General features: G+C 39.7%; 1 protein-coding gene across 4 annotated transcripts in view; it reads right to left on the bottom strand.

Moving 5' to 3' along the window:
- Window positions 1-27821, bottom strand: part of LOC135323450 (protein Largen-like) — a 151911-nt gene that overhangs the window by 27530 nt on the left and 96560 nt on the right. For all 4 annotated transcript variants that reach the window (XM_064501522.1, XM_064501520.1, XM_064501521.1 and 1 more), the window contains exon 2: window positions 21383-22273. In XM_064501522.1, the coding sequence (XP_064357592.1) occupies window positions 21515-22273 (759 nt within the window). In that variant the 3' untranslated portion in view covers window positions 21383-21514. The remainder of the gene's footprint in view (window positions 1-21382; window positions 22274-27821) is intronic.

A 27821-nucleotide genomic window follows, 5' to 3' on the forward strand; every position in this document is an offset into this window, starting at 1 on the left:
AAGGGCCTTGAAAGGTGTGGGGAGGTAGGGGGACCTTAGGGGTCTTCAGTATCATCAAAGATAGGATGCCAGGTTCGAAAAAGTGGCATAAATGATGCACGCTTAGAACATCTGGCATTTTTGGATTTTTTCCCTCTGGAAGTACAAAAAGCAGCAGGATTTTACTCCCAGCACATTCATAGCTTTGAAGTGTTGAAATCATACACGCCATTACCCTGAATGTTGCCAGTTATGTGGTTTTTAACAATCAAAATGCAATTTTCCTTCTGCAGTGACAGGTAGAAATCTCCGGTCAAGCAAATGACATTTTTGGTTATCTGGTGTGCAGCTCAGGGCTTAGATCATGGCTAGAAGAAGCTTTCAAACGCTGAGTCCAACCAGCTAGAGCAGGCAAGCAGCTCCTGTTAAGTTTGTATAATGTTCTCCTACTATCAAAGAGTTACCTGAAATACTGAGGAACTGGCCAAGTTTCAACTAACTAGGGATTTACGATCCTAACTTATACCCAGACAGATCTGACATTTGCTATAAACCTGAGAGTCCATATGTTTGTCTAACAGAAAGCAGCAATGCCATCACTCTGCACTGTCCTACCTAAAAAGGAGGAACCATCGCTAAAAGTGGAAGTGGAAAATAGGGCTATGGAAGGCATACCTTATTTTGAAGATCTGCATGAAAGAAAAGTACTCAAACCAATACGAAAAAGAGAAATAACTGGAAAAATAAGGCCCTATTTCTTACTATCAAGCTTCTAGATAATTCAGGTCCTCAAAATAGAAGGATATTTGAATGGATAAGTTCACCTAACCTTGGTTTCAGGAGAGCTCTAGAAATACTGCCATGTAATCCATTCTTCAGAATCTGCTATGTATTGCCATAGTATCTGAGCACAAGGTGCATAGACTCCAACTCTAAAAAAGTCATTTGTCTTTTAAAATATATATTTGTGTGTTCATATATACACACACACACATATATATATCTGCACATTTAGAATATCTAGGTTATAATCCTCCATTTCCACATCTTTAGTTTCCCAAGCAGTACAACATACCTTCATGCATACCCAAATGCCTACATTTTATAGATGCCTGTGCTCAGGTAGGCACATGTGTAATACCTACGTGGTCTTTCACGAAAGGAAATGAAGAACACCTCAGGTGAGTGAGGCGTTCCTTTCCCATGTGCTTTTTCGTGGTTTGTCTATGGGTAGCTCCACATTGTGGAGCTGGATGTTTGAATCATGCTGTGGAGTCCCAACCCGGACTCCACTTACAGCACTCATCTGCTGGCTATCTGATGGTCTATCTTAGCAAGTACTGGTCTTAGATGCAATGTTATTGCATTCATTGGTAAGTACACTTTACAAATAATCCTGTAACATGCTTCCCAGGATCGGAGGCATGCCTTGACTCAGTACTCCAGCGTAAGCAGTTAGCTTTTGTGAAGTCCTGCGAACACAGTCTTTCTCAAGCAGGAGTTAGGAAAAAGTGAAACCACCTCAATAAACTTAATAACCCGGCACATGCTTACTGTTGTAAGTAATTGCTGCAACTCTACTACTACATAAAGCAAGATTTTAAGAGCAATTATTAAACGAGTCTCCAGGTTTCAGTTTTGCCAATTCACACTTCGGCACAGCAGTGAATAGAAATTACTTTCGGGGACATTAGACTTCACCTGCATACATCTTTTTCCATTTGAAGCAGCTACTAAGAGATGTCAAAGCAATCATGGAAATACTAAATAAACACACTCCTCAGACATCTTTATGGCACCTACTTTTCCTTGAACATATTCCCATTTTCACTGATGCCTCTTTATAAAAAAGGTGAGAGTATGATTTTTGCTGAAGACATAGTGACTATGTCATACATTTAAAATGTGAAGGGTACAGCAGTTTGTACTTTCAATCTTTTGTTTTTCCTAGTGATAACCATGTAATGAAATACAAGATAATGAAATGTTATCATTAGAGCTAATCAGATCTTTTCCCTTGAGAAGTCCTTTAATGAAAAATACTTCTTTCCAAAGCAAATTTTCAAAGAAAAATATAACCTGTGACAAAGTAATCAATATTCCCATAGGAAAGTAAATAAAAGCTTTCACTTTGACTTGAAATTTAAAATTAAACTGTTTTTTGCTTTTCTGTTTTAAGAGAACTGCATAACAAACTGACAGAAAGCATTCCGATTTCTCTTTAAGAATAATAAAATATTTTGCAAAGTATTTTTCCTATAAATTTGTTCTGTAAAAACACCCAAGACTCTGGCAAGATATACGTCTACTTTTGGACATGGATGAGAAAACAAGGCAAAGTCTTAGAGAACAAGAGAAGAGTTGGCAAAAGGACAAAATAGAGTTTCACAAAACCCAATGCAAAAGTATAAATAAATATATATATTTAAAATATATATATATTTTTTGTGTGTGTATATATATATGTACGTATGTATGTGTGTATATGTATGCATTTATAAAAGAAAGCTCCCTGCAACCTGTGACAGATGGCCTGGGTGAGCAGGCTGAGGGGAGAAACAGGAGTCCACGCACAGGACTCATCCTTCAAACAGCCTTAAGAATTCATGCAGAGCTCTCATGCACTTTCAGCTACGGAGAAAACCTTCACTGACAAATACTTCCTTTTTCCTTTGTACTCCAGCTCCTGAAGTGTGCCCAAGAGTTGCTGTAGTGACACTTTTTCCTGGCACACTCTCACTCTTTCTGTATCCCTTCTTGTCCTCTTTTTGTTTTCCATCATCAACTGCTTTGCCCAGTAGCTACTTCACAAATGTGCGATTCTAAAAATGCTTCCTGACATCTGTTTCCAATTCATCTTTTTCCTTGCCCTTTTCAAGCTCTATATCCTATCATGAGTACAGTAGGCCAAATTCATCCTTGATGTAACTAATCTAGCCACCGGCTCTAGGGATAGATTTGGTCTTGTCTGTGCAGAGGGTTAATTTCTGTCTAAGCTGTTTAAAACGAGATTGCAATGCAATTCCCTCTTAAGTGTCATGTTCTATATGGTGCATGTCTATTTGTCCTGTAACAGCACTTACTCTCAGGATCACCTCTACGGCTTCTATCAAAGGTTACCTATTTTATGCTGCACTTGTTCCACTTGAAATCACAGCAATGTTCTTAGGTTTCCTGTGATGATATTAGTCACAAAAGTTCAAAGGATAAACAATGGTTACCTGGTCAGTCACAAGGGCTTCCAGGCATTAGAGGGACGGATGGACACACGGACCGACACACACACATGGACACATGAAGCTGCAAAACTAAAGTGAAAGTTACCTGCCCGTTCCCTACAACGTTCGATAGAAAAACAGTGAAAAGTATTTTGTCATCTCATGCCACATGGCCTTCAGCAAAGAAACTTCCAGGAAGAAGCCACTTAGACTTAAGCTGTAAAACTAATTACAGCTTGGATGTCAGACATGGCTGCTGCAGTCGGAGTACTTTCCAGTTGTGCTTGGCTGTTTTTCCACCCCTCTTTCACCTTTCTTCATCTCTGCTACGCCCTCCACTTCCCATTTCCTCGGAGCTCCTTCCTTCCTCTACCTTGCTTGTACATCCTCTCCCAAGCTCTCCCCCTTTCACTGCTGCAGAATAATTATGGCATGAATCTGACCCTGTCGTTTGGCAGCGTAATGTCTTTTCCTTCTGCCCTGTTTCTGTGCTGTAAATTGAGGTTTGGAGCCTTCTGGAGGCTAGGGGACAACTTTCTGTTGTTCTGTGTGATGCTTGGTGCAACGAGCAGCCCCTCGACAAGCACAACTGTCAGCTAGGTCCCTAGGTCCCAATTTTGGATGTTCTTCAACAGGTATTAGAGAGACTCAAATTCATATAAAAAGGTATGTCTCAGTAAGGACAAGAAAGGGCAGCATAAGATGGCACTTACTTGCTACAGCATTGTTGTATACAGAAATGCACACAGAGAAATGTTCATAAATGAAATTATTTTACATCTTCCATGTTTGATCCAGTAACAAGCTTTTCTATTCAAGCTGAAGCTTTAGCTTGTATAAATAAATGATTAAAGCAGTATTCTGAAGTGATTTGCTAGAGAACAAGTCTCTCATTTTGAAACCTTGATTGAAGAAGCATTTTTTCCTAATTTGTCTAATATTTTGTTAGGTATGCTTAAATATTTGCTTGCATATAAACATGGGCTAGCCATACGAGGTGGGGGAAAGAACATTTCAACACTATGCCAAAATACTTACTATGGAACATGATGCAAATGGTTCTAATGTAAAATGAATGTGGCACCTGTACAGTTTGGATTGCCAAAAAACTCTCTGAGAGTAAACAAAAATGATGAAAAGCGAGTAGGCAAAAAATTCTTAATTCTTGATAACTCAAGTTACTTTAAGCTCTTGGGTTCAAAAAGGCATGAATAAATAGTAACATGTGACCAAAAAGTTCTCTGAAGAAAAGAGGCCAAACAAAATTTCACTGTTGTACATCACAAGAAACATATGGTAAGTAATAAACAAGTTACTGCAATAAATTGGACCTAAACCAAGAAACCAAGCAGTAAAGTGAAGCACTAAATCTCAGTCTCAGCCCATGTGGTACACAAGCTGCGCTGTACACCCAGTGGCTGCGATTCTCTCTTCTCAGTTCCTCCATGGGAAAAAGGGACGGAGAAAATCTGCTTCTCCTCACCCCCTCCTTGGACTCTTACGCATCATCCGTCAGGCTCTCATCGCTTCTTGCTCTTTCAGGTGGATCCAGATGGACTCAAATGTGCATCTGTATCAAATGCACTTTTGACGCAGATCTCCCTGTCGCCCTCACATGCCATGTTTTGGTTCGCGTTGCAGAACCACCTCAGGGAGGACGAAACGAGTCCCCTCCAAATAAAGCCAAAAAGGCATATGCCCCCAGAGAGCACGTCATGCGCTCCAGCTGCAGACAGGCATTCAAGCCCATAGGACCAGACTAGAGCCCGCCCAATGTAACCACGCATGCCAAAGTGTGGATAGTGTGGAGAGCAGGTCCACAGCACCCACTGATTCACTCCACAAATATGATCATTTCAGTCCTTCCTACAGGCTAATGTTACCATAACCCCTGCGAGGACAAGCCCTTTGCACGGGCTTTCCATGGCATAGAGATACTCGGGTTACCGCTGCAAACCTTGGAACAAATCCATTCCACCAGGCTCATGCTGCCATTTGCTACCAGTCTTCAAAAAAGCAGTAGGGAAGGCTTTGTTCATTATTAGTCTTTCCACAAACACATTAAGTCTATGCTGATTAGCTACAGCAACAATCTGGTGCTGTTTGCAAACCACAGTTTGTATTGTACTATCCCCTCTGGCACATAACAGCTACACTTGATTGCAACCAAAAATCATGTGTTTAGATTTTGCTCATACTTGGTGTAATTTGGGAGGCCCTTCTGCAGATGAAAGAAAAAAGACTAGTTGCTTACCTCATGTATCACCTGATGATGGTAAGTTAGCTCTACGCTGAAGAGTATTATAGCAAATTTGACCTCAGAAGCCTTCTCTAGAAAGGAAAGAAACAGCTCTAGTTTTGAAAAGCCTTTGCTATTGCACCATAAATAAATGATTGTACAGTATACAATTTCATAATCAAACCATAAATATGCAGAAAATTTACTGAAAAACTATTTCCTTTGCTCTATGTTCCTTCTACTTAGTCTTTTTAATATTATTAATTAAAAAAGCTTAACTATGTGAAATTAAAGCAACAAGAAATGGCTTGATTTTGCTCATGTAATACATTTTGAAAATGGATCTGGTATAAACTGTTTCTCTGAGAATCAGAAAATGGCTGTCAGCACTATGGTTTGCTTTCAGTAATTTCTCACTCATTCCCAATGTCAGCATATAGGACTTGCAGAAACACCAAAAGTAGTTTGACAACAATATCAAGCAGGGAATCTAGCCTGCCAGAATACTATGTAATTTACATTTTGAGCATTAAGAGTGCATATGATAATGCGATTAAGTTTCTAACTTTGGATCATATTTTCATAATGGTCATTCAACTTTTATTCCCTGGGATAGACTCAGAAACCCCTATTTGCCTTAAATTCAGTAGTATTCAAAGAACAAAATGCTGCGCTGTGCAAGAACAGTGAAAGCTAGTCCGGTGTAGGCTCCGCTGTGGTTCCTGGGTCTGTCCAAGCGCGGTACCCTAGGAGCACTCCGAGTTCTCTGTTCCAAGTCTGCGTCCCACCTATCCCAAATCCCTCCCGGGGCAAAAGCCGAGAGCACAACGCTACCCCTCCTCTCTCTCGTGTTCACTGCACCTCTTTCTACACAAAGCAAATGTAGGGCCTGTGGGTCACAGCCAAACTGCAGGGGCGTCCGCAGGTCCCCAGGCTCAACAACTGAGATCCTCCTCCTCCACACCAAGGCACGAACTCACGGGTCAAATTAGACAAGGGATGAGACCGTCTATGAGAAAAAGGCAGTGGGATCAGATCGGGAGTTCATAATTTTTCCAGTCAATATTGATGAAGCAGAGTGGTGCAAAGCTGATTTCTCTAATGAGCAATTCCCTGTGAGGTACTAAATCAATACACCACCTTCCTACCGATCGTACTTTTTTGTTTGTTTGTTTTCTTTCGTGTCCTAGAGTCCTCTGGCACTGTGATAAAATTCCCTGTTTTGTATTTCAGTCATTTTAAGGCTTTTACAGATATCAAATATTCCCTGAAAATATGCCACACGCAACACAGTTCTTGACATCTCATGAAGCATTCACTTGAACACGATTTAAAAGATTCATTACATGTCTGAGAGAAATAATTAATCTCTACATGTATGGTTAATGAGTAGTAGAGAAAAAAAACTGTAAAAAGAGATATTAGTATATACAAATGCTTTTCTAATACTTTCTCTGTCTCAGCATATGAGTTCAGACTACAGGACCATCACTGACGCTTGTTACATTGGCAGTCTTTCTAGAAATCACTGAGTTGGTTGTAATTTATTTACAGCCTTATTTCTTCCCCCTGCTTCCCCAGCCCCCATGTTAAAAGAAGTGACTGAAAGGCATGTTTTTGTATAGCTGGAGCTGAATATCAGGAAAAAGAATAGGGAGAAAATGAACAATGCATGTAAAATGCATTAGTACTGCAAAATCTACATTTGGAGCCTTATGCTTGTATGAAGTTTGACTTACCATATTTACTGTTTTGCTTCAATGTTTTTTATGTTTAATGCTTCTTCTGCCTCAGCAATGCAATTGAGATTATAAAAGATGTTTCCCACATGGAAGAATGGCAAACAGTACTAGTTATTAGCATTAGTATTATTAGATTTACTCTCAAGTGTAAATGTGATCAGGATTGTCCTCAGATTATATTTGATTATAAACTACTCAGAACAGAGCCTATTGTTTTCTGTATTTTTGCACTGAGGACTGGCATAATTGGCCTGTATACCACACTGACATGTTCAAACCTAAATTACAATACAACAAAATGGAAACGTTTGTTTTAAGAAGTCTAAAAAGATGAAGTCTATGTTAACTGCTGGCATTCAGATGAAAATGGTATATTCCTGTTTTTCTAACATGAGTTTCTCATCTCTTGCTGCCACTAGTACACAATATCTTTTTCCTCTGACATTTTGAGGCATATACATGAAAATTTACTCAATATATTCTAAAAACATATTTTCTAATTACAGCAATGCTTTGTAATAGTTTAAGAAAAGGGTCCTTTATCTTCTGACTATTTTCCCAGTTTCTGCACCACCCAATATTTAACAGTTTTTGAACTAGTCTGCAAGCAATATGTTACAAGCCTGAAAGTTGCACATTCTTTTGAAATAATCCTCTTGTATTTGAAAATAAGGCCACCTCAGAAAAAACAAGTTGTCGGTCTTTCAGAATTACGGATCATGTTGAGTTGCCGATACAGATTCCAAATATACGAACTGCATATCACGAATCATCATAGCTGCATTTTTTGCAAAAATTTCAAGTATGGAAATAAATGCATCAGCACAGTTTGGCCCCATGACCTATATGAGTCTTTGCTTAGAGACTCATAACAATGTTACCGATTACTACTGCAAACTGGTAAAGACACAAAACTATTCCATGTAAAGTCTTGGAGGAGCCTCACAATTTCTTACCGTGACCTGGGAGCAGTGAGTCTTTATCAAAGGTGTCTCTTATCCAAACTATTCAGTAATTATTGATACTACATATAATTTTAACATGAAGTTGTATTAAAACTTCAGTGAAATTATTCTTCTGTTGACCACTATTCTCATCTTTTTCACTAGTATTTCAATTATCAGAGTCTCTTGGGGAAAATAAATGCTAGAAATATTGAAGTATTTAAAAATGCTGTAACACGCTGTGTTATATATCATATAGAAACAAAAAATGTCATAGATATTTTTCCTTTTTTTTTTCTGGTTGGTTTTAGAAATAAATAACCCAAACTGAAAGCTGAATAAAAAGGTGGAAAGGAAAAAAAAAATACACAAAAAAAATGGCACAAGAATAACATGGAAAGGGGCTTGGATTATGTTTTCCAAAAAACACTGCTGGTCCGACGCATACCAAACCACATCAGCACCGTGATCTGAGGAGCGTTTGCCCGTGGCCATGTCCACAGGCTGACATTGATTCCTAGACAGCAACTAGCAATGCAGCTGCCTAAGGATGTGTCACCACAGCTAATACCAAATATGCCGTTTTACTGCAAATTTTACATATGGATGCTGGAAAGATCTGAAATAATCGTTCTAAGTATAGAGGCACATACAAATGTATCCATAAAAAGCTGGCATCCAACCCCTTCATTTTAAGTCACAGTCCAAGCAGAAGCAACCCACTAACACTCTTTGTACAATTTGTACTGAGTTATGACTGTTTATAAAACCAAAGTTTGACATTTTCTTTTTCCATCGCTCCTAGCATGCTTAACTGCTTTTTTTCATCTTGCTTCCTTGTCAAGTACAAAATTGCATTAGCCAGGAACATCAGAAAGGTATATTTTCATCTATCTTTTAATGAAAGGTGTACCATTTTTTTTTAATGGCTATCAGGGACCATTAGGGTAAACTATTTTGTCCTCCTGCTTACCACTGTAGATCTTCATAGTGATTCCCTCAGACTTGGTGTGTCTTTTTTTTTTAATGAGATGTCTGGTTTTAAATTAAAAACTTCACAGTGTGGATTCCTCACTCCATTTCAACGCAAGTTGCTCCAACAGCTACTTGCCTCAATGTTAAGTATGTTAAGGCTTATTTCTAGTCTGATTTTATTAAGTGCAGCAACAATCCCTTGTTGCACTTACCTATTAATATAATAGGCCCTCTGCTGTCAGAAAATATTTCCATTTTGTTTATGAGCAAGCCTCCTCCTAAACTCTTTCTTTATCAGGTTAAAACAACTCATATCCTGAAAGTTTTGACTTCCAGGAAAGTTTTAAGGATATAAAATCATTATTCTTGCTTTGTTCTGAATTTTGAATTTGCATCATCTTTTCTGAAGACCAATCATAAGGAAAGGATATTTTCCAGTAACAGCTTCACTAGATCTTGGTCCTCCTTGACACTGCTTTGGGTGTTCAGCTTGCTGACCAGCAATCACTGCTTCACTGGTTTAGTGGCTTTAGGCTGCTAGAGCCACTAAAGCCAGCGAGTCTAACCCAAGTGGCCAGGCATTTGGCACTGTACGTGACTTCATTAAAATCATATTATCTAAAAGAGTGAATCCTCATTCACACTCAAGCAGAAGAGCTCATGCTTTCAAAGAAAGGCAGTAACAGAGAACATTTGCCATCTGCAAATGCGTAATACATGCCGGCCGTAGGAGCCACTCAGTGTACATTTTTCCTAGTACTACATTTCTTTCCTTCAAAGCCTACAGCATTTATTGCATGATAGCCAAAACGTTCCTATCCATTTTTTTTTCTATTAGCAGTGGTATTGTGATGGTTGTGATCTATTACTAACTGCTAGGAATACATACTTCAGACTAGTAAAGGAGGTGAAAGATTGAAGATGTCCACTCAATGAAAGAAGTTACTCTATTGATCCAACCACTGGGAGAAATTTTTGGCAAAGTCCAAAATGGGGCAGGGAAGCCTAAGATCTCTCCTAGGTAAAACATTTGATATCACCTCCTTTCAGTTTCATCACTCTCTCCTGTCCTTACCAACTGCTTTATACCACATTTGTCATTACAAAAAACTCCCTTTTACTTTGAGGGAAAATGCTACCAACTACCATACTACCACAGTACAAAGACTGCACTGTGGACATATGACTCATGTAAGATGGCACCATCTTACCTTGGGTAATTTTTAAAAAATACCCGAAGAGGAACCATCTACATTCAGGGACATGAGCCAGGGCAACATTTATCCTAGAGCCCACAGAAGCACAAGTTCATTTCTTCAAGCCTTTGGTCCAAAATGATCCTCCTTGTGCTCCACTAGTCTTTCATAGCTCTTAGTCACAACTTAACTGGCTCTCCTGCCATCACACCTCAAGTAAAAGCGCCAATGTGACTAAATACCATCACCAGCACGTTAGTGAGCTTCTGCTTGCAGAAGCATGAGAGCGAGGAACTCCACCACCGGACACTTTAGGGACACACACACGGGCCAAGGAATGGGGCAAGATCAAGGGAAAGACTCTGAAGCAGGCCTAACGCAAGGCCAGGGATAATAACGGACTCAAGATGGCTTGCTCCTCCTATGAGAAGCTTGGCTGCGTCCAAGCTGAGCCATGAAAGTGGCAGTTCGTGGGCTATTCTCCCAAGGACAACCCACGCCACCGGAGGGAGAACAGGCAGCGGGTAGCACAAAGGCACCCTGCAATGCTACGCAACCTGATGAAGACAACCAAAAACGTGTTGCACACCCAGGCTAACTAAACCGAGACATGACCACGCGTGCATACCTGTGCCAGATGGGAGCTGCACTGCAGAGCGGCCTGGCAGCACGCAGACCAAGGGCCAACGGTCACGGAGCAACAGCCAGACAAAGCAACACCCCTCCCGGGGCAGACACAGAGGGAAGCCAAGACGTGCAATCCACTTCCAAACCCTCAGGCTAGTCCTGTTACACAGGGTTGACCACATTAAATCTATCTTTTGTCATCTTTAATAACATATAAAACTCTGCTTTTTTAATATATTATTGTAGTGGAGCTAAAATGAAATGTGTGTTTTGGCCATTTGGCAAAGCCCTTTTAGTTTTCCTTCCTTTTTTTTGACACCTAATTCAGTGGCGTTCTTTAATCTGTTTGTCCTCCAAATCACTTCATTTTGCCCCAATACTGATGAGAAATGAGCCAAAAAAAATTAAAATTGCTGTATACTGTTTTAATGTGAGAATTCTATTTTATCTCTTTAGATATCTCTCTAGGTCCCTCTAAACTAAACATGCATTATATTGCTGCCTGTGATTTTGGAGGACAGGACCCTGTCCAGTTCTATACTTCCCTGTACCTAAGTCAGCTAGTATGAAATTAGCTTGATGGTGTCAGATGTATCTTGAATCTAGACTAGTAAATTCTCTAGGGGCAAACACTGTCACCACCCATTTCTATCAGGAGTATTATACACTTAAACTTTAAAACTTAGACAAGTGGAGACACTGCTTGATGGAAGAAACACAGGAGTATTTTTCCTGCATTTCAAAATAACTATGGTATTTTACATACTCATTCCTAGTCACCCTTCAAGCAGATTTCTAAGCATGTTTGAACTCTATCACGGAGAAATTTGTTGATCATGTGTTTGGACATCTGGAGTATGCAAAGCATTTTTTTCCCTATGTTTTACTGTTTGGTGATAGCCACACATTTAATACTAAAGCTCTTTGGACATGGATGAAAAAAAAGAGCAGCTGATTTGTAATACAAAAGCAAATTACACTTCCAAATTTGTACGCAGCATCCTGTTAACATTCATTGGGGAAATGAGAGTTGATATGAGAGCAGCAAGCAATCCTATGCTCCACTAAACAAACACACAGGACAGCTTTTATATTTGCAGCAGATTCATTCGGTAAGATTTTCTTGTCCACAACATATGCTGCCTTAAAGACTTGACCTGGACACAGACTAAGAGTATTTATATAGGTAACGAATTATAGCATTTTGTTAAAAGCTTTCCTTTCACTTTAAAACAATGAGGAGTTTTTTAAAAAATCATGAAAACAAATACACCATTAAAACTGTTTCAGGAAAGAAGTGCTTTGTTTTATTTCAATTTTTTGATGGTGTTCCTACTATGATCTACAAAACCTGACCTCCTGAGCTACCAAAACTTTGGTGGGAAGTTTAGAGACCCAGGGGAACCTCAGTCCTGAATACATACATACGTATATGCATATGTGTGTGCATATGTGTGTGTACATATATATATATACACACATGTGTGTGTCTGTGTATGTGTGTATGTATTTAGCCTGAAGAGATGCATATAAAAATCTGTTTTCAGGGCAATATTAGACTCTAGAAGGCCAGGACAGATCTGAGAAGAACTGTGCACGTTTTGGGTGGAAAGCTTTCTATGCTTCTGTAAGAAGTCCTAAGAAATGCCCATTCTCTCTCCTCCCCCCCAGTCGAGCATGAAGGACGGCATCAGAACCTTCATTCTGAATACTCAGGACGAACAGCACTGACCATAAAGCTGTGAATGTGTTCAGTTGTGACAGACACATCAAGGAGTCCCTCAGCCTGTGAAGTACAACACTTCAGCCTGTGACAACCACAGAGAGCTTAGTTTTGTGACAACCACAGAGACCTTAGTTTCAATCATCGGCTTAAAGGTAAATTCAGCGGTAGCGTTGGGAGTCGGAGGCCTCTGTTCACCAGCACATTGGCTGCCCTGTATCAGTCAGTGCGTGCTAAGGGAAGGAAGATAAATCGTTTTCTCACCATTCAGTCCCTAGCACTGACTGTTGACGACAGGCACACTTCCAACTAAAAGTGACCTGAGAATACCTAAGCACACTTTGTAAGTATTCTTATTGCCACAACTAACCAGTTCAGTAATACTCATCTGCATTAAATTAAGCAAGAGACTTAAAGGCAAACTTTTTTCTCATTCTCTCACTACTGCATGTAGGTGGAAAAAGAAAGGGGAGGGAATAGGGAAGGAAAACATAACGATGGGTATCAAAAAGCCAAAGTTTTAGACTATATAAATAATACACAAATGTGGGAGAACTAGACCCTGTGCTGAGCGAATTGCCACCTTACCACACTGGCCTGCAAAACTGTCTGGCTGTGCAAGGGATACTGAGATAAAATATCCCTCACCAAAGTGATGTAGCAGAGGAAGGGAGATGCGGCAGGGCGAGGAACACAGCCCCTGCAGGAAGCAGCAGTCTGCCATTGCTTCCCAGTGCTCCTCCAGGGCAGCGCGGCTCCGGGTCCCTCCGTCTTCCAGGCTGCAGCTAAAGGGCAGGTCCCAGAGTATTGCATTACAAACCCCTTCCCCATTTCTCTCTTCCTCTTCCACAGCTAGGATTTCAAGCACCTAAACCCATTTTTCTTTTGTTTACTGTATATTATTAAATCTCATGTTCCCTACGCATTCATTAATGGGCTCTATATTCACTGTACAGCTAATGATAGAAGTCCCCTCTACAGCTAATTTCAAAAGTCCTATTGAAGACTACTGTGATTTTCATATTATTTCTCCATCTTTAGTTCCAGTACAGGGATTGACTTTTAATGAGCATATCACCCTTATTGCCCAGCTACCCTGAACAGCAAAGGTGACTTTTCTTCCTTTCTTCAGTCAGTGAGCTAAAAAGACACGAGCGTTTCAAATGCTTTCCTTTCTAGGTAATGTAGTACCAGTTCAGGTATCAGCATGCCCATTTATGAACATTTTTCGAAATGTCTATACTTTAAAACATCTTCTAGGAATAAATGGAGCCAGCTTTGAAATACAGGTCAGCTCTGCAGTTTGCCATGTGCACAGAACGCCCTGCCGCTGTCCGCATTTCCCCTTCCACCGTGGTGGACTCATTTCATAAGCACGTGCAGGTCCCTGCTTAAAAAAAAATAAAAATTGGCCTGTTTCTTACGTGCAGAGAGGCCCGTACTGGCTCAAGCCAAAATAAAAGCGATATAAGAAAAGTATGGCAAAATCATGTTACCTGTTTATTCTTTGGTACTGATTTAACCGGCCTGGTTTAACAACACAGTACAGGGAAGCTGGTCCCTGCAGATAGATAGGGATCAACAGATACGGAAATTGTCTCTAACCCTTTTTCGTCATATGTTTTACCAGTACAAAGAGATGGACTGATGTATCCCAGTGCAAATGGGAGAGAAATGTATGTTTATCTTAATGGCTCCTAAACACACCTTTCGTTTCGTGTGTCAACCCTGTAAAGCTGAACAATGCAATTATGATGAAATTGTGGAAAATGAAGGAAAACGGTTATCCATTAAAATTACAGCATGTGTTAGTTGCTCCTTGGCGGCAGAAGACAATGCAATTGTAACTCTAGTACCCAGTCATACACTGTATTTGTAAAAATGAAAAAGAAAAAAGATTCTGTAGATATTAGAGATTATATACAAAAAGAAATAATCAAAATGTTCTGTTCCTCACAAGCTAATTTATCCAGGAAGGAGCCTGAACAAGCTGCCATGCATGAATCACTTCTTTAGTGAAGCCAACACTGAACTAGGAAGGAAACAATACTTATGAATAATGCTGCCACTGACCAGCTTTTTCTTGCTCTCCTATGCTGAAAGTGATTCAAGATTAAGTTTAAAGTAATGATAATAAACCCACGTAAGCAAAAGTAAATTCTGGGATTGAAGTAGCATTCATCACATGGACACCACTGAAGAATATACCGAAATATGTTTGCTCAAAGTTCCTTTTGTTTTCATAATTTATCTACTATTTTCTCCTTCATATGTAACTGATTTTTTGCTGTATTACTTGCACATTTTTAAAAAAGGTGAGTCTAGAAATCAGGCAAAACAATATAAAGGGACAGATCTGAGATCAGAAAACTATTATCAAAAATATAATTTCATATTATGACCATAACATACAACCAATAGTGAAGCAGATTGTCCCCAGTTCCTTAAGGAGTATCAGTATATAAATAAAATATTGCAAGATAAAAGAAACAACCTTTCCCTTATGAGGAGGAGAGGCAATAATTTCTGGAGCACCTTTACCTGCTCTTGGTTATCTTCTCCAAGCGAGGCAGCATTTTGGTCCTGACCTTACTCGTTATTTGAAATACTGCTGCTAGTTGGCTATAGGGGAGAAAGCATGTTGTATTTCTCCTACTGGATCAGACCTGTTTTTTTTCCATACACACACACACAAAATTTATAAAAGCCATTTGCACACAAATAAAAATCCGTACTTATGCAATAACAAAAACAGTCCTGCAGAAAATGAAAAGCTGTATCTCCTATAGAGAGATACTCACATCTTATTTTTAAAACCTGACAGGAGACTGACTGCCTCTGTGAGAAGAAATCACTGCCTCAAAATTTCCAAAGCCTCAATATCACCAAACATGGGGAAGCCTAAATACAGCCATGCTCCCACCTGCTTATGCCCCAAAGTACTGTGCTCCACCTGATAAACAGCACATGCTGCAACCTCTTAACAAAACCCTCCCCACCACAAAACACCAATTTTGTGGTGCATGGACAAATGTAGAAACCCAGACCAAAGCAGACTGACATCAGTTAGGAAGGGCACGGGCCACCGTGCCATTTGCTACACAGGACAGTAAAGCCCTAGTGGCATTTTAGCCAGCATAGCTGAGGTTTTAGCCAACATGAGGTAGCCAGATGTCAAGTCATTAAAGTTCAGCAACACGAGCTACTCGCACGCACTCCCCAGAGCCACCCCGAGAGCGACTACTACAGGCACCTCGCCAAAATTACGACTGGGTGACAAACTTGCTGTCCGCCTCTGGGCTCCTCCTCCCTTGCACAACAGGGCAGCAAGATAAAAGCCCTGCTAGCGCTTCCGTAAGAAGCCCACGTTACCAGGCGGCTGCCGGCACGGAGGCTGACCCGCAGCTGGCGTGCGCTAACTGCTGCGAGGTGGCCCAGCAACACGGGCACCGTGGCCGCTGCTTCGCTATGAATTGCACGGGCAGGCCTCGCCGATGCCGAAACGCTAGGCTGCTGTGGGAGATTACTGTGCGCTCCGTATCGCCCACTGGCCCCTAAAATACAACGTGGCTATACAATGGGCAACAGGTATTTTCAGATTAATTATTGCAAACATTGTGTTAGTCATAGCTCTGCTCCTCTGTCACGCCTTTGCAAATAACTCACTCATTTGATCTTATTTCACTTTAAGTCTGATGGTTTTATCGTTATTGGCTTGAATAGAAACACTATTGTAAACTTCTTTAATGTTTCACCTCTGGATTTATATAGTGAATAGGTATTTTCCGTTTACATAAACACGCACAGCCCCTGAAAAGCAGTGGACCATGCCATACATACAAGCTGGGGACGAGAAAGGCTTTCACTGTAAAAATGTGCGCCCTGTACTCTTGCCTACTTTAAGAGTTAATCAATAGAGTCAGGTAGCAATCATAGCATGATTTTATCTCCACATGTAAGATTATTGTTCGTGGTGTCACCGAAGAGAGAGCCATAATTGAAATGAAGCGATGGGTGCAGCCCCGGAGGATGTCTGCAGCTCCCTCTGGTCATTAAAGAAGGCACACTGCACTCTGCCTGCTTCCATGCAACCACTTCGGCGCAAACAAGGGAGAAGGTAGAACAGTGATTTCTATTTTTAAAGAATTTTACCATAAATTCTTAAAACGTATTATTATTTGATTTTACTCTTCTGGTATTCCTTGCTTAGAAAACATTCACAAATCAGCTGTTTATTAGCCAGTGCTATTATTACAAAATAGCAATTTACATTGCCTATTTCTACCTTCCCAAGCTTGTCTCTCTCATTAAACTGACAGAAAACATTAGAATCCATTTTTCCCTTCCATTTGCCTTTGAGAAGTCTCGATCTCGGCAATTCAGACTTTAAAATACCACTGGGGAATCAAAGCTGAGTAGCAGCATGAAATGATGGTAAACATTGTTGCATTAAAGCTCTGAATATTGTTACTGGCTTTTCAGTTTTTCTGTACATAAAATCACACAAACTTTAGTACAGAAATTCAAAGCATTAACACCTCTCTAGTACATTATATATAATCTCAAAGACATTATATTTTAGTTTCAACGACAGACAACTGCTATCCAGTTCTGGCTAGCTTGGTGCATTTTCCAAAGATATGAAACACCATGTTACTGGTATTTAAAAACGCTTCACAGAGATTACATTCCTAATGTAAATGTTAAAAACACTGCTGGCTGAACATAACATTGCATTCCCTCTTATGCCATTTTAATTAGAGGTTTCCAGACAGCATTGTAAAGCTATTAGTTAGTTGCTCCCCATGCTTTGCAAGTTTGTTTGTTTTAATCTGAACTTTATTCTGTCATGTTACTATTGTAAAACTGTTATACTGGTAAAAATAACTCACAGTAGGAGACAGACAACAGAGGGCTTTGTTACTACAGAAGAATTGCTCCAGCATTTGTAGCATGCTTAATAGTGCATGTGGAGCACTTTGATCCATTAAAGAAAGCCTGGATTAGCAAACATTGCAGGAAAAAATCTACCCTTCACACTTTGAAGCTTTCTTTGTGGCCAAAAGCAGCACTGCCTCTGAAAAGCTGCATATTTTGCCTACATAACACGTACTTCTTGCCCATCAAAGGGGATAACAGGCAGTAGTTTGTGAAATGGTACTGAAGAAGCATGGGGAAAGAGAAAAGTATCTCCAAAAGAGAGGACAAAGCCAGAGGTGGAATATGCAGGAGACCAGGACTGAACGTGCAGTCTCTCAGTGGGATCAGCAGCGTACAAAAGCCAAAGGTGAAAGCCAGATGCCATTCAACTTTACTCCGCAGAGCTGAGAACTGTTAACTCAGCACTTCAATGAAACTGAAAGTTAACCATGTATTTCAAAGCACATCTACAGAGCACAGCATTTAATCTAGAAATACTAACGAGTTCATGAGTATCTGACAAGCCTAGGGCAGAGTCCGGAGGAGAAACGTTGTGCATTGCTATCAGAGGTTAGTTTCTACTGGAAAAAATGACCCAAGGAAGGTACCGAAAGCAGAGTATCCTCTACCACATTTGCAGTATAGTACCTGCAAATACACTTGGATAAAGACTAAATATTAGAAGCATAACTGGATTAGTACCCCAGATTTCCTTGCTTTCATCAAACCAAGAAGCACGTAGGATATACTGATTCTAAAACTGACCTGAAAGCTTTTCGGTTTTCAGGAGAAAAGATTAATGTTATGATTTAGACTTTGCATTAGATGTCAACCGCTAGAGCAGTTTAATAACTTTTACATTTTAGTATCTTATAGCACTAGGTTTTTGCTCATGTTGAACTACCATTTTCTGATTCATAATAAATGTTTTAAGCAAATGCTGCAATCTCGTTTGCCTTTCTAAGGTGCAACCAAATGGCACTGCATTGCATTATTACTTGAACTTACTTATTTCTAACAGAGAGCAATAACCATAAGTAGATTATTGTCCTTAGTTCTCTGTCTTCAAGCCTATCAAAGGACAAATCATGTGTGTGCCTTTTCTGTAGGAAACCTGACAATGTGATAGATCCTTGTAGAAATGAAGATTTTGTTTGTTTTGCATTCTGCCTGACTAATACCCTCAGCATAAGAACAAGTAGTGGCAGGTGACATCAAAATCAATGGCAAAAGTCTTATTTCATTCCATACTAGAGGGGACAAGTGGGTAGTAATCCCTAGATGCAACAGTTTCGGAGGACACGGGTAAAGAGCAAAGATCATAGTTTTATGACACCAGCCCTGAGAGAGATTATCTGGGTAGCGACCATATTAGAACAAAGACAAATATTCAACTGAAAAAGTTTCATGGGAATAACAACATTTTCTCAGGCAGAAGACAAAAAATAAATTAGACTTATGACTTGAGTATTGCAAAATTCCTAGAGCTAGCACTCAAAAAATAACAAGACTAGCAGTATATTAAATTAAAGAGTACCGTGAGATGACAGATCAACAGCAGATATATGCCATGACATCTATTAGCAATAGCACAGAGATACTGAATGGGCCATCCTATACACAGATCTCTCTCTTGCATGATGGGCTACAGAGTACCTACAACTCCAGACAGAGAAGAAATTACTGCGGTCAGAGCTGAAGAGCAGAAAGAGGAGAACTGGGGCTGCCTCTGAGCATATCCTCTAACCTAGGCACACAGAAGAAGTGCCAAAACATCTTGGCTAGAAGATGCACCCTGGTACAGTGAGCAGGAGAAAATTAAGGTAGACGTGCAGCAGAACCTTCCCTCCCCCCTAATATTGAGTGGTATTTTCTCCAATTTAAGATGACACAAAAATATTTTATATGAAATATGCAATATTTGATTTACATTCGCCTATAATTTATTGTACACAGTAGCTCTTTAAGAAGGAAAAAAAATTATAAAACTAGCTTCTAAAGGGTTGGTGTATGTTCTTCATGGCAGCGATAAAGTCAGCAGCACAACGAAGATTTTCTTTTTAAAGGAAAAAAATGTAGCTTTGCAGTTTTTATGTGGCTATGTCCACGCACTATTTCACTGATTACAAATGTAATTTCTACGTACGAGTGAGGGAGCTGCTGTGGCCTTTCAGGGGGTGAGCAGAATCCACGAGACAAAAACTTCATTAGGGCAGCAAAGATCTCACACACACACCTAGAGGCAGTTGCTGCCTTCCACTGCAAACACTAAGGCTCACTGACAACAGAGCTCATGAGATTAAACACAGTGAAATAATACAAAACGTAAAGTGCATCACGATAAGCAAGTGGGAAGCATTTGGGGAAGGCATGATTAACCATATGAGATAATGACTATCTTGCTTCGCGACTTCTACGCAAATAATACAATATGAAGCTTTAAACTCTAAATAGATATTTGTACAAAAAGCAACTTTTGTTTACTGTAGAGGTTTTCAAAGGATAATTATCTGCTAGAACTTTTGTTATGATTGTTTTTATTTGTTTGGCTTAAATTAAATACTACAAATACACTATAATGTGTATACAGGGAAACTACTTGAAGATTGGTTTTAAGTTTAATTCCTATTACTGAATGCAAATGGGAATTTAAATTTTAAAAAATCTGTTGTGACTAGGAAGACTCTAGAGAAGCCAGCTTTGATCCAGCTGTAGCGCATGTTTTATATTGCGGATAAAAACACATATTGGTTTTATATGGCATCTGCTGTTGGGCCATCTGAGAGCTTAATTTGGCTTGACTTTCGGAAACAACAGATTTATTATCAGATTTCCTTCATTGATCACATGGGTTTTAATCTCTAGATCCCAACAATTCTCTTTGTGAGAATAAAAGAGTATTCTTTCATAAAATAATTTAAAAAGCTGAAGACTTTTTTTTTAAATAGTAAGAATATTAATTCGGTTCACAACCAAAATGTGATAACACGTGAAATATCTTGTTTCGTATGTTAATGCTTCATAATTGCACAGAGCTTTTCAACTTCAAAGCTCTTTACATGAATTAAATAGATATCCCTGAAGGCCCTGGGCAAAATTTTCCTTGCCTTCCAAAAGAGATTTGCACCAGACAAAAGCTTTGTAAAAGTTTTAGGACTGTGCTGTGTTCCTTTAATCTCCATTTAACTTATGCGAGATAAAATGCTGCCACCACTTTGCAGATGGAGCAGTGCAAACGGAGAGTAACTGAATGGAGCTGTGTTTGCTTTCCTGAAAAGTCTACACTTCACCCTGGCTGTGCCAAGCTGAGCTTTTGAGAAACAAAACATGAGGAAATTTAGTTATCCAAAGTCATGTCAACGTTACCTTCCAGTTATTTCCTTACTTCCACACCAGAGATCAAGCTGTCTGATGATTACCTCCTCTTGCACAGCTCTGCATACAACACCTTTGCTCAAGCAGTCAGGCACAGCAAAATGCATTTGCTAAGATTCAGCCAAAAGACTTTATCGGGTACTCCACTCTGCTTTGTCAAATGACATTTTAAAACCTATTTGCTAGAAACAGTTGTTTCCCCAAACCCAACAGCACTAGTTATTCCATTATGCTAGGTAGACTGAAATCCACCATGAATTGCCACACAATATTTTCAAGCTGCACCTTCTTTTCACTGTTTGTTGAACCCCAGTACAGACATGAAACTGCAACAGAAGTTTATGACCTATGAGCTAAAGCATGAATATTTCTCAGCATTATTTTTCAAAATGATATTCTTTTGCTGAGCACGTGTAGCCTCAACAAGCGTTTTTTTGTACTTACCATGTGATTTTTATGCCACTTCACTGGACGCAGGGAGTAATATATTGGGACTTTTTATTGCTTGAGTAGAAAGTGCTCATTACCTATTTATGTTTATATATAGGAAAAAACAGTTTCTTCAAGTGGCATACATCACACTGTTGTGGTGGTTGATTTCCTCAAGATGGTCTTCTGGGGTTTTGGTGCAGTTTGCGGAGGCACAGTCGCAGGTCTCGGAGGAGGAAAGCTATTACTGGAACTTATCCCCAACCCTCCATTTTCGAGAGGGAATGGAGGCAGAGGAGGCGGAGGCGGCGGAAGGGGAGGGCACTGGTGTGGAGGCTTCCCTGCAAGGCGGGCAGGCTCGCTGTGCAAGTGCACCTCCCTGTTTTTAATGTTATATCGAACGTCACAGTCGGGGCAATAGCCATGGTACTGCACTTTTTCACTAAATCGTACCCGTTCCCTCGTTCCTGGTGGCGGACACCGTTCTTTCTCAGGTCTATGCATCAGAGGCTGCATGGCGACTTTGTCCAAAGTGCTGCTGGGTATACAGCATACATCCCCATTCGGGACGCGGTTTGGCCCTCCTGGCAAGCCCCCGTTGCGAAGCAAGGTCCCATTTGTCTTCACAGGGTTGGCAGAAGGAAGCGGCCTCGGGGGCTCGTCGCGCTTGACTGGTGTCAGCCGCGGCGGCGGTGGCGGCGGATTGGGTTTTCTCAGCACGGTGAGGATGGCCGAGGGGTGTGCGGGGGGCTTGATGAGTGGTGTGCTGCCCCGCACCTTGACCTTCTCCAAGCTGGAAGCTGTGGTGCTGCTGGAGCTGCTGTTGAGCGTGTCCGTCTTGGAGCTGTCCGTCATCTCATCCTCCAGCTGCAGATCGGACGTCAGCGTGTCAATCTGGTCAACCACCTGCACAACAGCCAGAACAGGAACACTGAGAAAAGCTTGCCACGGCAAAGGCAAGGAAAACAAAAGTGCCATCTGCAATCATTTTTTATCCCCTGCCCAGAATTGAAGTATTCAATTTTTTTGACCACTGTTCCTTTTTTCTTTCTGCCAAGTTAATAATAATAATAAAAAAGGGACAGCTAGGTTGCTAGTTCAACACCTGAATACGAAAGAAATGCAACTTGAAACACTCTGGAATGAAATTCTGTTTCTTTCCCTCTAGGGTTTACTTGGCAATATCATTGTACGCAAACTGTAATCCTTCAGTAATATGCTTTGCCTTCCAGTGCAGGAAGAGACTGAATTATTTAACTTCAACTTATACATGACAGTTTCTGAATCCAAATCTACTACAGGGTAGCTTTTAGCTTTGACCTGTTACAGAATCTAGACTTAAATATGCATCTCGGTATTGGTAATATTATACACGTACAATCGTAAGTTTGATACACTCCTTTCTGACTATTTTCTACATAAATAATTTAGGTGTGGAGAAGCAACTACCCCCCTGTATCAGACTTCATTGTCTCCTATTGTGAATATTTTCCTTTAGATTTGTTATCCTCTGAAGCAATCCTGAAATAGCATTCCTTGCATGAAAAGTAGCTTGGTTTCCAAAGTTACAAGTGTTTATAAACTCATGCATTTTATTCTCAGTTCTCCTCCGCCTCCCATATTTTTGTTTTGTTCGTTTCTACAACATCTGATCTCTTTTAGTCTCACAGTTTCCTTTTTTTGCTCACTTCCACGTAGGACATACAACTGATGGTGCCTTTACTAGCTAGGCAAAATGTGTAACACAGCAGTTAAAAGCCCTTCCTGAAAACTGTATTCCACTTAGTGGTGAGATGATTAAGACAGTCTTAATCTACGAGTAACTACAGAGAACACAGCACAGGAACTAACTCCAGGTTTTAAAGCTGATCTTTCTCTATGCCATATTTCCTCACAAAATACACATAAAGAAAGCCCAGTAGCAGGAATGTCACCAGCTAACTGAGCTGTAGAAAGAAAAAAACCTCATGCCATTGCTTGGGACCCCTACGGGAGACCTGGGACGTTCTGGGGGTGGCTGCAGGCTGGATGGGGCATCCTAGCGTACCTCAAATGAAACTAGATGCCTCTATTGGGGCAGCTGAATTGACCCTCAGTCTTGCTCCTTTGAGATCTTCATTTTTACTTCCTACTTTCATGATTTGGTCATCAAACTGTCAATTTCAAAGTAAACCTATCTCGGAGGTGAAAAAGCCCTGTGTTAACAACTGCAAGACGCTGAAAGTCATTACTAAGGGCAGCAACTCTTTAACCATTCAGCCAAATCCATAACCCACTTGTGTGCCCGCTGCGAAACAGCAAATAATAAAGGCCAAAATACCATAGAATGAAAGGGCTGTTTAGTTTCCACTGCTTAAACTGTAATCAGGAGTTTCATATTTTAAATCTGTAAGATTCACATGCAACAATTCAGTTCACTTTGTAAAAGGCCAATGCCTTCATTGGCCTAGAAACAGCAAACATGCGGGAAACCATGATGCAGAAAGAGACCTTCCAAAACCCTTTTGAAAAAATTTACTATACTTTTGGTCTTCAAGACCAAAACAACTACAAATTTATTTACAGTTAAAAGCCCAATACCACACTTTGTTTCAGTCTTGATTTCAGTATTTTGGGTTTTAATTTTTTTTTCAATAAAGAATAAGGAACAAATGATACCCTTAGGAGACAGACACGTATTCCCCCAAATAATCAGTCCATGCAATGGAAAGGCCCAGCTGAATCTCTGACAGCAGGCAGATCCTACACTTCTCCTCCAGGGTACAGCATACGACCACTTTTGGAAATTCCAAAATAAAGGCAGATAAACCACGTCTGCAGCAAGGCAATGCAAGGATCATAGCAAGACGGACAGCGTTCAAGAGAAAGAACTCATGTTATCACCATATATTACAAATGTAAACCAAGGCAGAGAGCCACGAAGAACTTTTCAAAATGAAATAGTGAATCTAAAGGAACAAGAAAACAACATGTGTGTTCAGGGAACTGGGAAATTCAGGCATCCCTCCGCAAGTTTGGTATGGATTTGTGTCAATATTAGGTCCTGTCTGCATATGGCTGAATATATCAATGAATACCCTCCTGGAACCCAACAGATAAAGTGTTTATAAACTATCAGTAATAGCTATAGAAGGGATTGCTGCAGTACAAAGCAAAGAAACCCTCTGGCAAATAGAGGGGGAAAAAAAAAAAAAAAAACACATTAGACAGCTCGAGGCAAGAGAGAAAGGAAAGACATACCCGTAAGGATGCCCAGCTCTGGAGCACTGATAGCTTGTAGATGTGAAAGCAGACTGGCCTACCAGTATCAGATAATATGACAAGTCAGGATCTGGTTGTGCCACAGTATTTTGTAAGAGCTAAATTAAAATGCCAAGAGCAAAAATTGATGAGCTTCTTTTGAGATCAGCATATTCCTACAAGTCCTATTTTTTTTGCCTCTATTTTATAACACGATACCCTCCTCAAAGAGTTTCTGTAAGCATACAAGGACCATAAAAACCAACGCTGCAGGTGAGAAAAGATACCACAGTCGACTATTGACATGGTTATAGCGCAATTAGCCATGGACATATCTCACAGAGATTATTTGAATTAACTACTAAATCTTCCTAAACTTAATAAAATTCATTCAGAATTTCCAATATCAAATTCCCAATAAAGAGGAAAATAAACACACGCACAAAATCCTAATTGTTTTATTTTGTTTCTGTAGCGCCAGTCACAAACGATGGCTTCCTTGCTCCAGGCCTCACGTATGTGACAAAAAGATGGTCTCTGCTCCACACTGCACAAAATAAATGTACTCCATGCACTATGGAAACAAAAACTGCTGTGTATTCGTTTGAGACTGACACATTAAAGGTTATATTCCACTGTTGCTACGAGGGTATTGCTGTAATTACGCATCACTCGTGTGTCATAAAATGGCAGATATTGATGATGACACAATTTGAGTCTATTCAAACTGCCCTTTTGATGGTGCAAAAATTTCCTCTGGAATAACAGGGAATTTGGGCCTTAAGAATGGTCCTTGAATTTAAATGACTATTACAGAGTTTATCTCTTGCCCTCCAGCAAGTGTGTAGTACACATCTGAAATTTTATGGCACCTACCCATTTGTAAAACAGGAAAAGAACACAAAACGGCTCTGACAGCACAACAGAGTTTATCTGTCCACATTCATTCCCACAATAAGTTGTGATCCTATTTACAGTTGTTTTCTCTGCCCCCAAAGGAAAAATTCAAATAGGATGAAAAAGTAACAGAGAATAGGTGACTAATATACTAAAATTGATGCAGTAAAAAAAAAAAAAAGCAAGTTGAAAAAGAAGTCTCCACAGCACGCTTCCTGTGGGAGTGAGAGAGAATATTTAAAAACAAAAAGCTGCTCTAGTCATGCAAATCTGTTTGTCTGTGTTAATTCATGCACTGAGCCAAAACCTTCTGACCTCACATCTAAATTCTTTAACAAGTCAAATCTTTGTTTATAACACTTCAACACTAAAATATGCATGAGTTTTGTCTCTTTCTGGACAACAATTTGGTATCTTCACTACACAATGAGCAGATAAATCGACTGTTTGGGTAAAGCAAATTTAAGGCAGATAGGATGCTTATCCTTCACCTCCAGTTTATTGATTGACAATTATTTTGCATTTGCCTGTTCTTTTACATTTTTATGCAAACAATCGTTTCTTTCTGGTATTCCTAAGACTAGACGGAAGATCAACAAAAGCAACGGCATTGATAAATTGGGTTGCATAAGAATTATAGTCATCATTTAGAATGGGTAATCAATTGTTTTGAATTAAGTCTCATCTCTATCTAAATTCAAAGAGCAAGGGTTAATTTAAAATCTAACATTAGCTAAGAGCAATTAGCAGTAACACAGAAAATCCTAAGTGAACAAAAGTAGAATTAGATAAAAGGATTTATGACTACGTTCAGTAGATCTGGGAAAAAATGTTGACTATGAACATACCATTTAAGAAACAGTTTAGTGCCCAAATGCACCAATGCTCCTAAGTCTGTTAACTCAGGCGGTAGACCAGCTCACCTTGCAAGCCACTTCTCCTTGTTGAGTACCTAATCACAGGAAAATTTAATGTTGCATGACCATAAGAAAATGACAGATCTTGGCTAAAACAAATGAATGCCACTGAATTTGAGTTCTTGCTTGTCAGTGCACTAACTTTTAATATTTTAAAATATATTTTTAATTTCTTTTTACAAATCTCTACCACAAAAGGTTTCCTCAAGATATCTACAGTAATAATTTGAATATGACTGAGTGTGGAGATACAAAATTGAAAAAAAATATTGTAGGAAGTAACCCAGGGTACTTTCCTGATACAAGCAAAATCCAAATCTTTAGAGGATGCTATAGATACAGAAAACTGAAGAATGAGAACAAAATTAAACTAAAAGGTAAATGACAGATCAGCAGCTATAACACTGACATTTGTGCTTAATTTTGATATTACTTTTCTGTTAAAGAAAGGTTACGAATAGCACCTATGAATGAAGTACAAATAAAAAGAAGTGGTTAGATGATGATCAAAGTGGATGCATGGAAGTGAGCACTGTGTGCTCCAGAGAGGATGCAGATGAAATAAAGTACCTGTGCTTTGTGAAGCTCACAGATAGCCACTGAGAAGAGGAAAGAAAACGCTAAGTCAGCAGGGATTGCTCTGGGCTGACAACTTGCCAGGTAGCATCAGGAAGAGCAGGCAATGAGGCTGGACGACTAGGTTTAAAGATAGGGGTTCAACATAAAGGCACAAAGGCACTCTGGACACATTTCAGGGTTACAGCATAGAAGTTGAAGAAGCCAAAGTGAATAAGGGGACGAACGTCGTAGACATGAACCTGAGGGAGAGATTCAACAGTGTCAAGAAAGCTGGGAAAGAAAAGTAGCTACGGATGAGTGCATCTCGCAAGGTGTTAGCCATAAAACATTTGGATTAAGGGCTAAAGTCCCAGGAAGATCTGTGAAAAGCACTGCTCACAGAAAGGTTACACACATAACTTTTTAACATTTATACATATATACATATATATACAAACATATAAAAGAGCTACAGTAAAATGACGAGAGCTTTATTCCCTCCACTAAAATTAAACATGAACTAAATATGATTTCTGTAACATTTATAAGATGAACCATAAATAAATTGAGACTAAGGCTTATTATTTGAAGACAGTGTTCCTCCCTCTTGACTGCCTCTCGGAGTGCACAGCATCTTAAACTGCTACAGAAAATGAAAAGCTCCTTGCTGCTGCTGTAGACAGATATAACCTTATGATATATACTATTTCAGTATTTATAAAACTTACAAACGTGTTTATAGTCACAGAAATTCTGTGCTGAAGCCATGGTTGTACAGGAAATGAGTTGGTCCTAAAAACGCAATTTTTATTATGAAGGAAAAAAACAGAAAAATATTTCCC

This window comes from Dromaius novaehollandiae, chromosome Z, assembly GCF_036370855.1.
Source record: "Dromaius novaehollandiae isolate bDroNov1 chromosome Z, bDroNov1.hap1, whole genome shotgun sequence".
NCBI lineage: Eukaryota > Metazoa > Chordata > Aves > Casuariiformes > Dromaiidae > Dromaius > Dromaius novaehollandiae.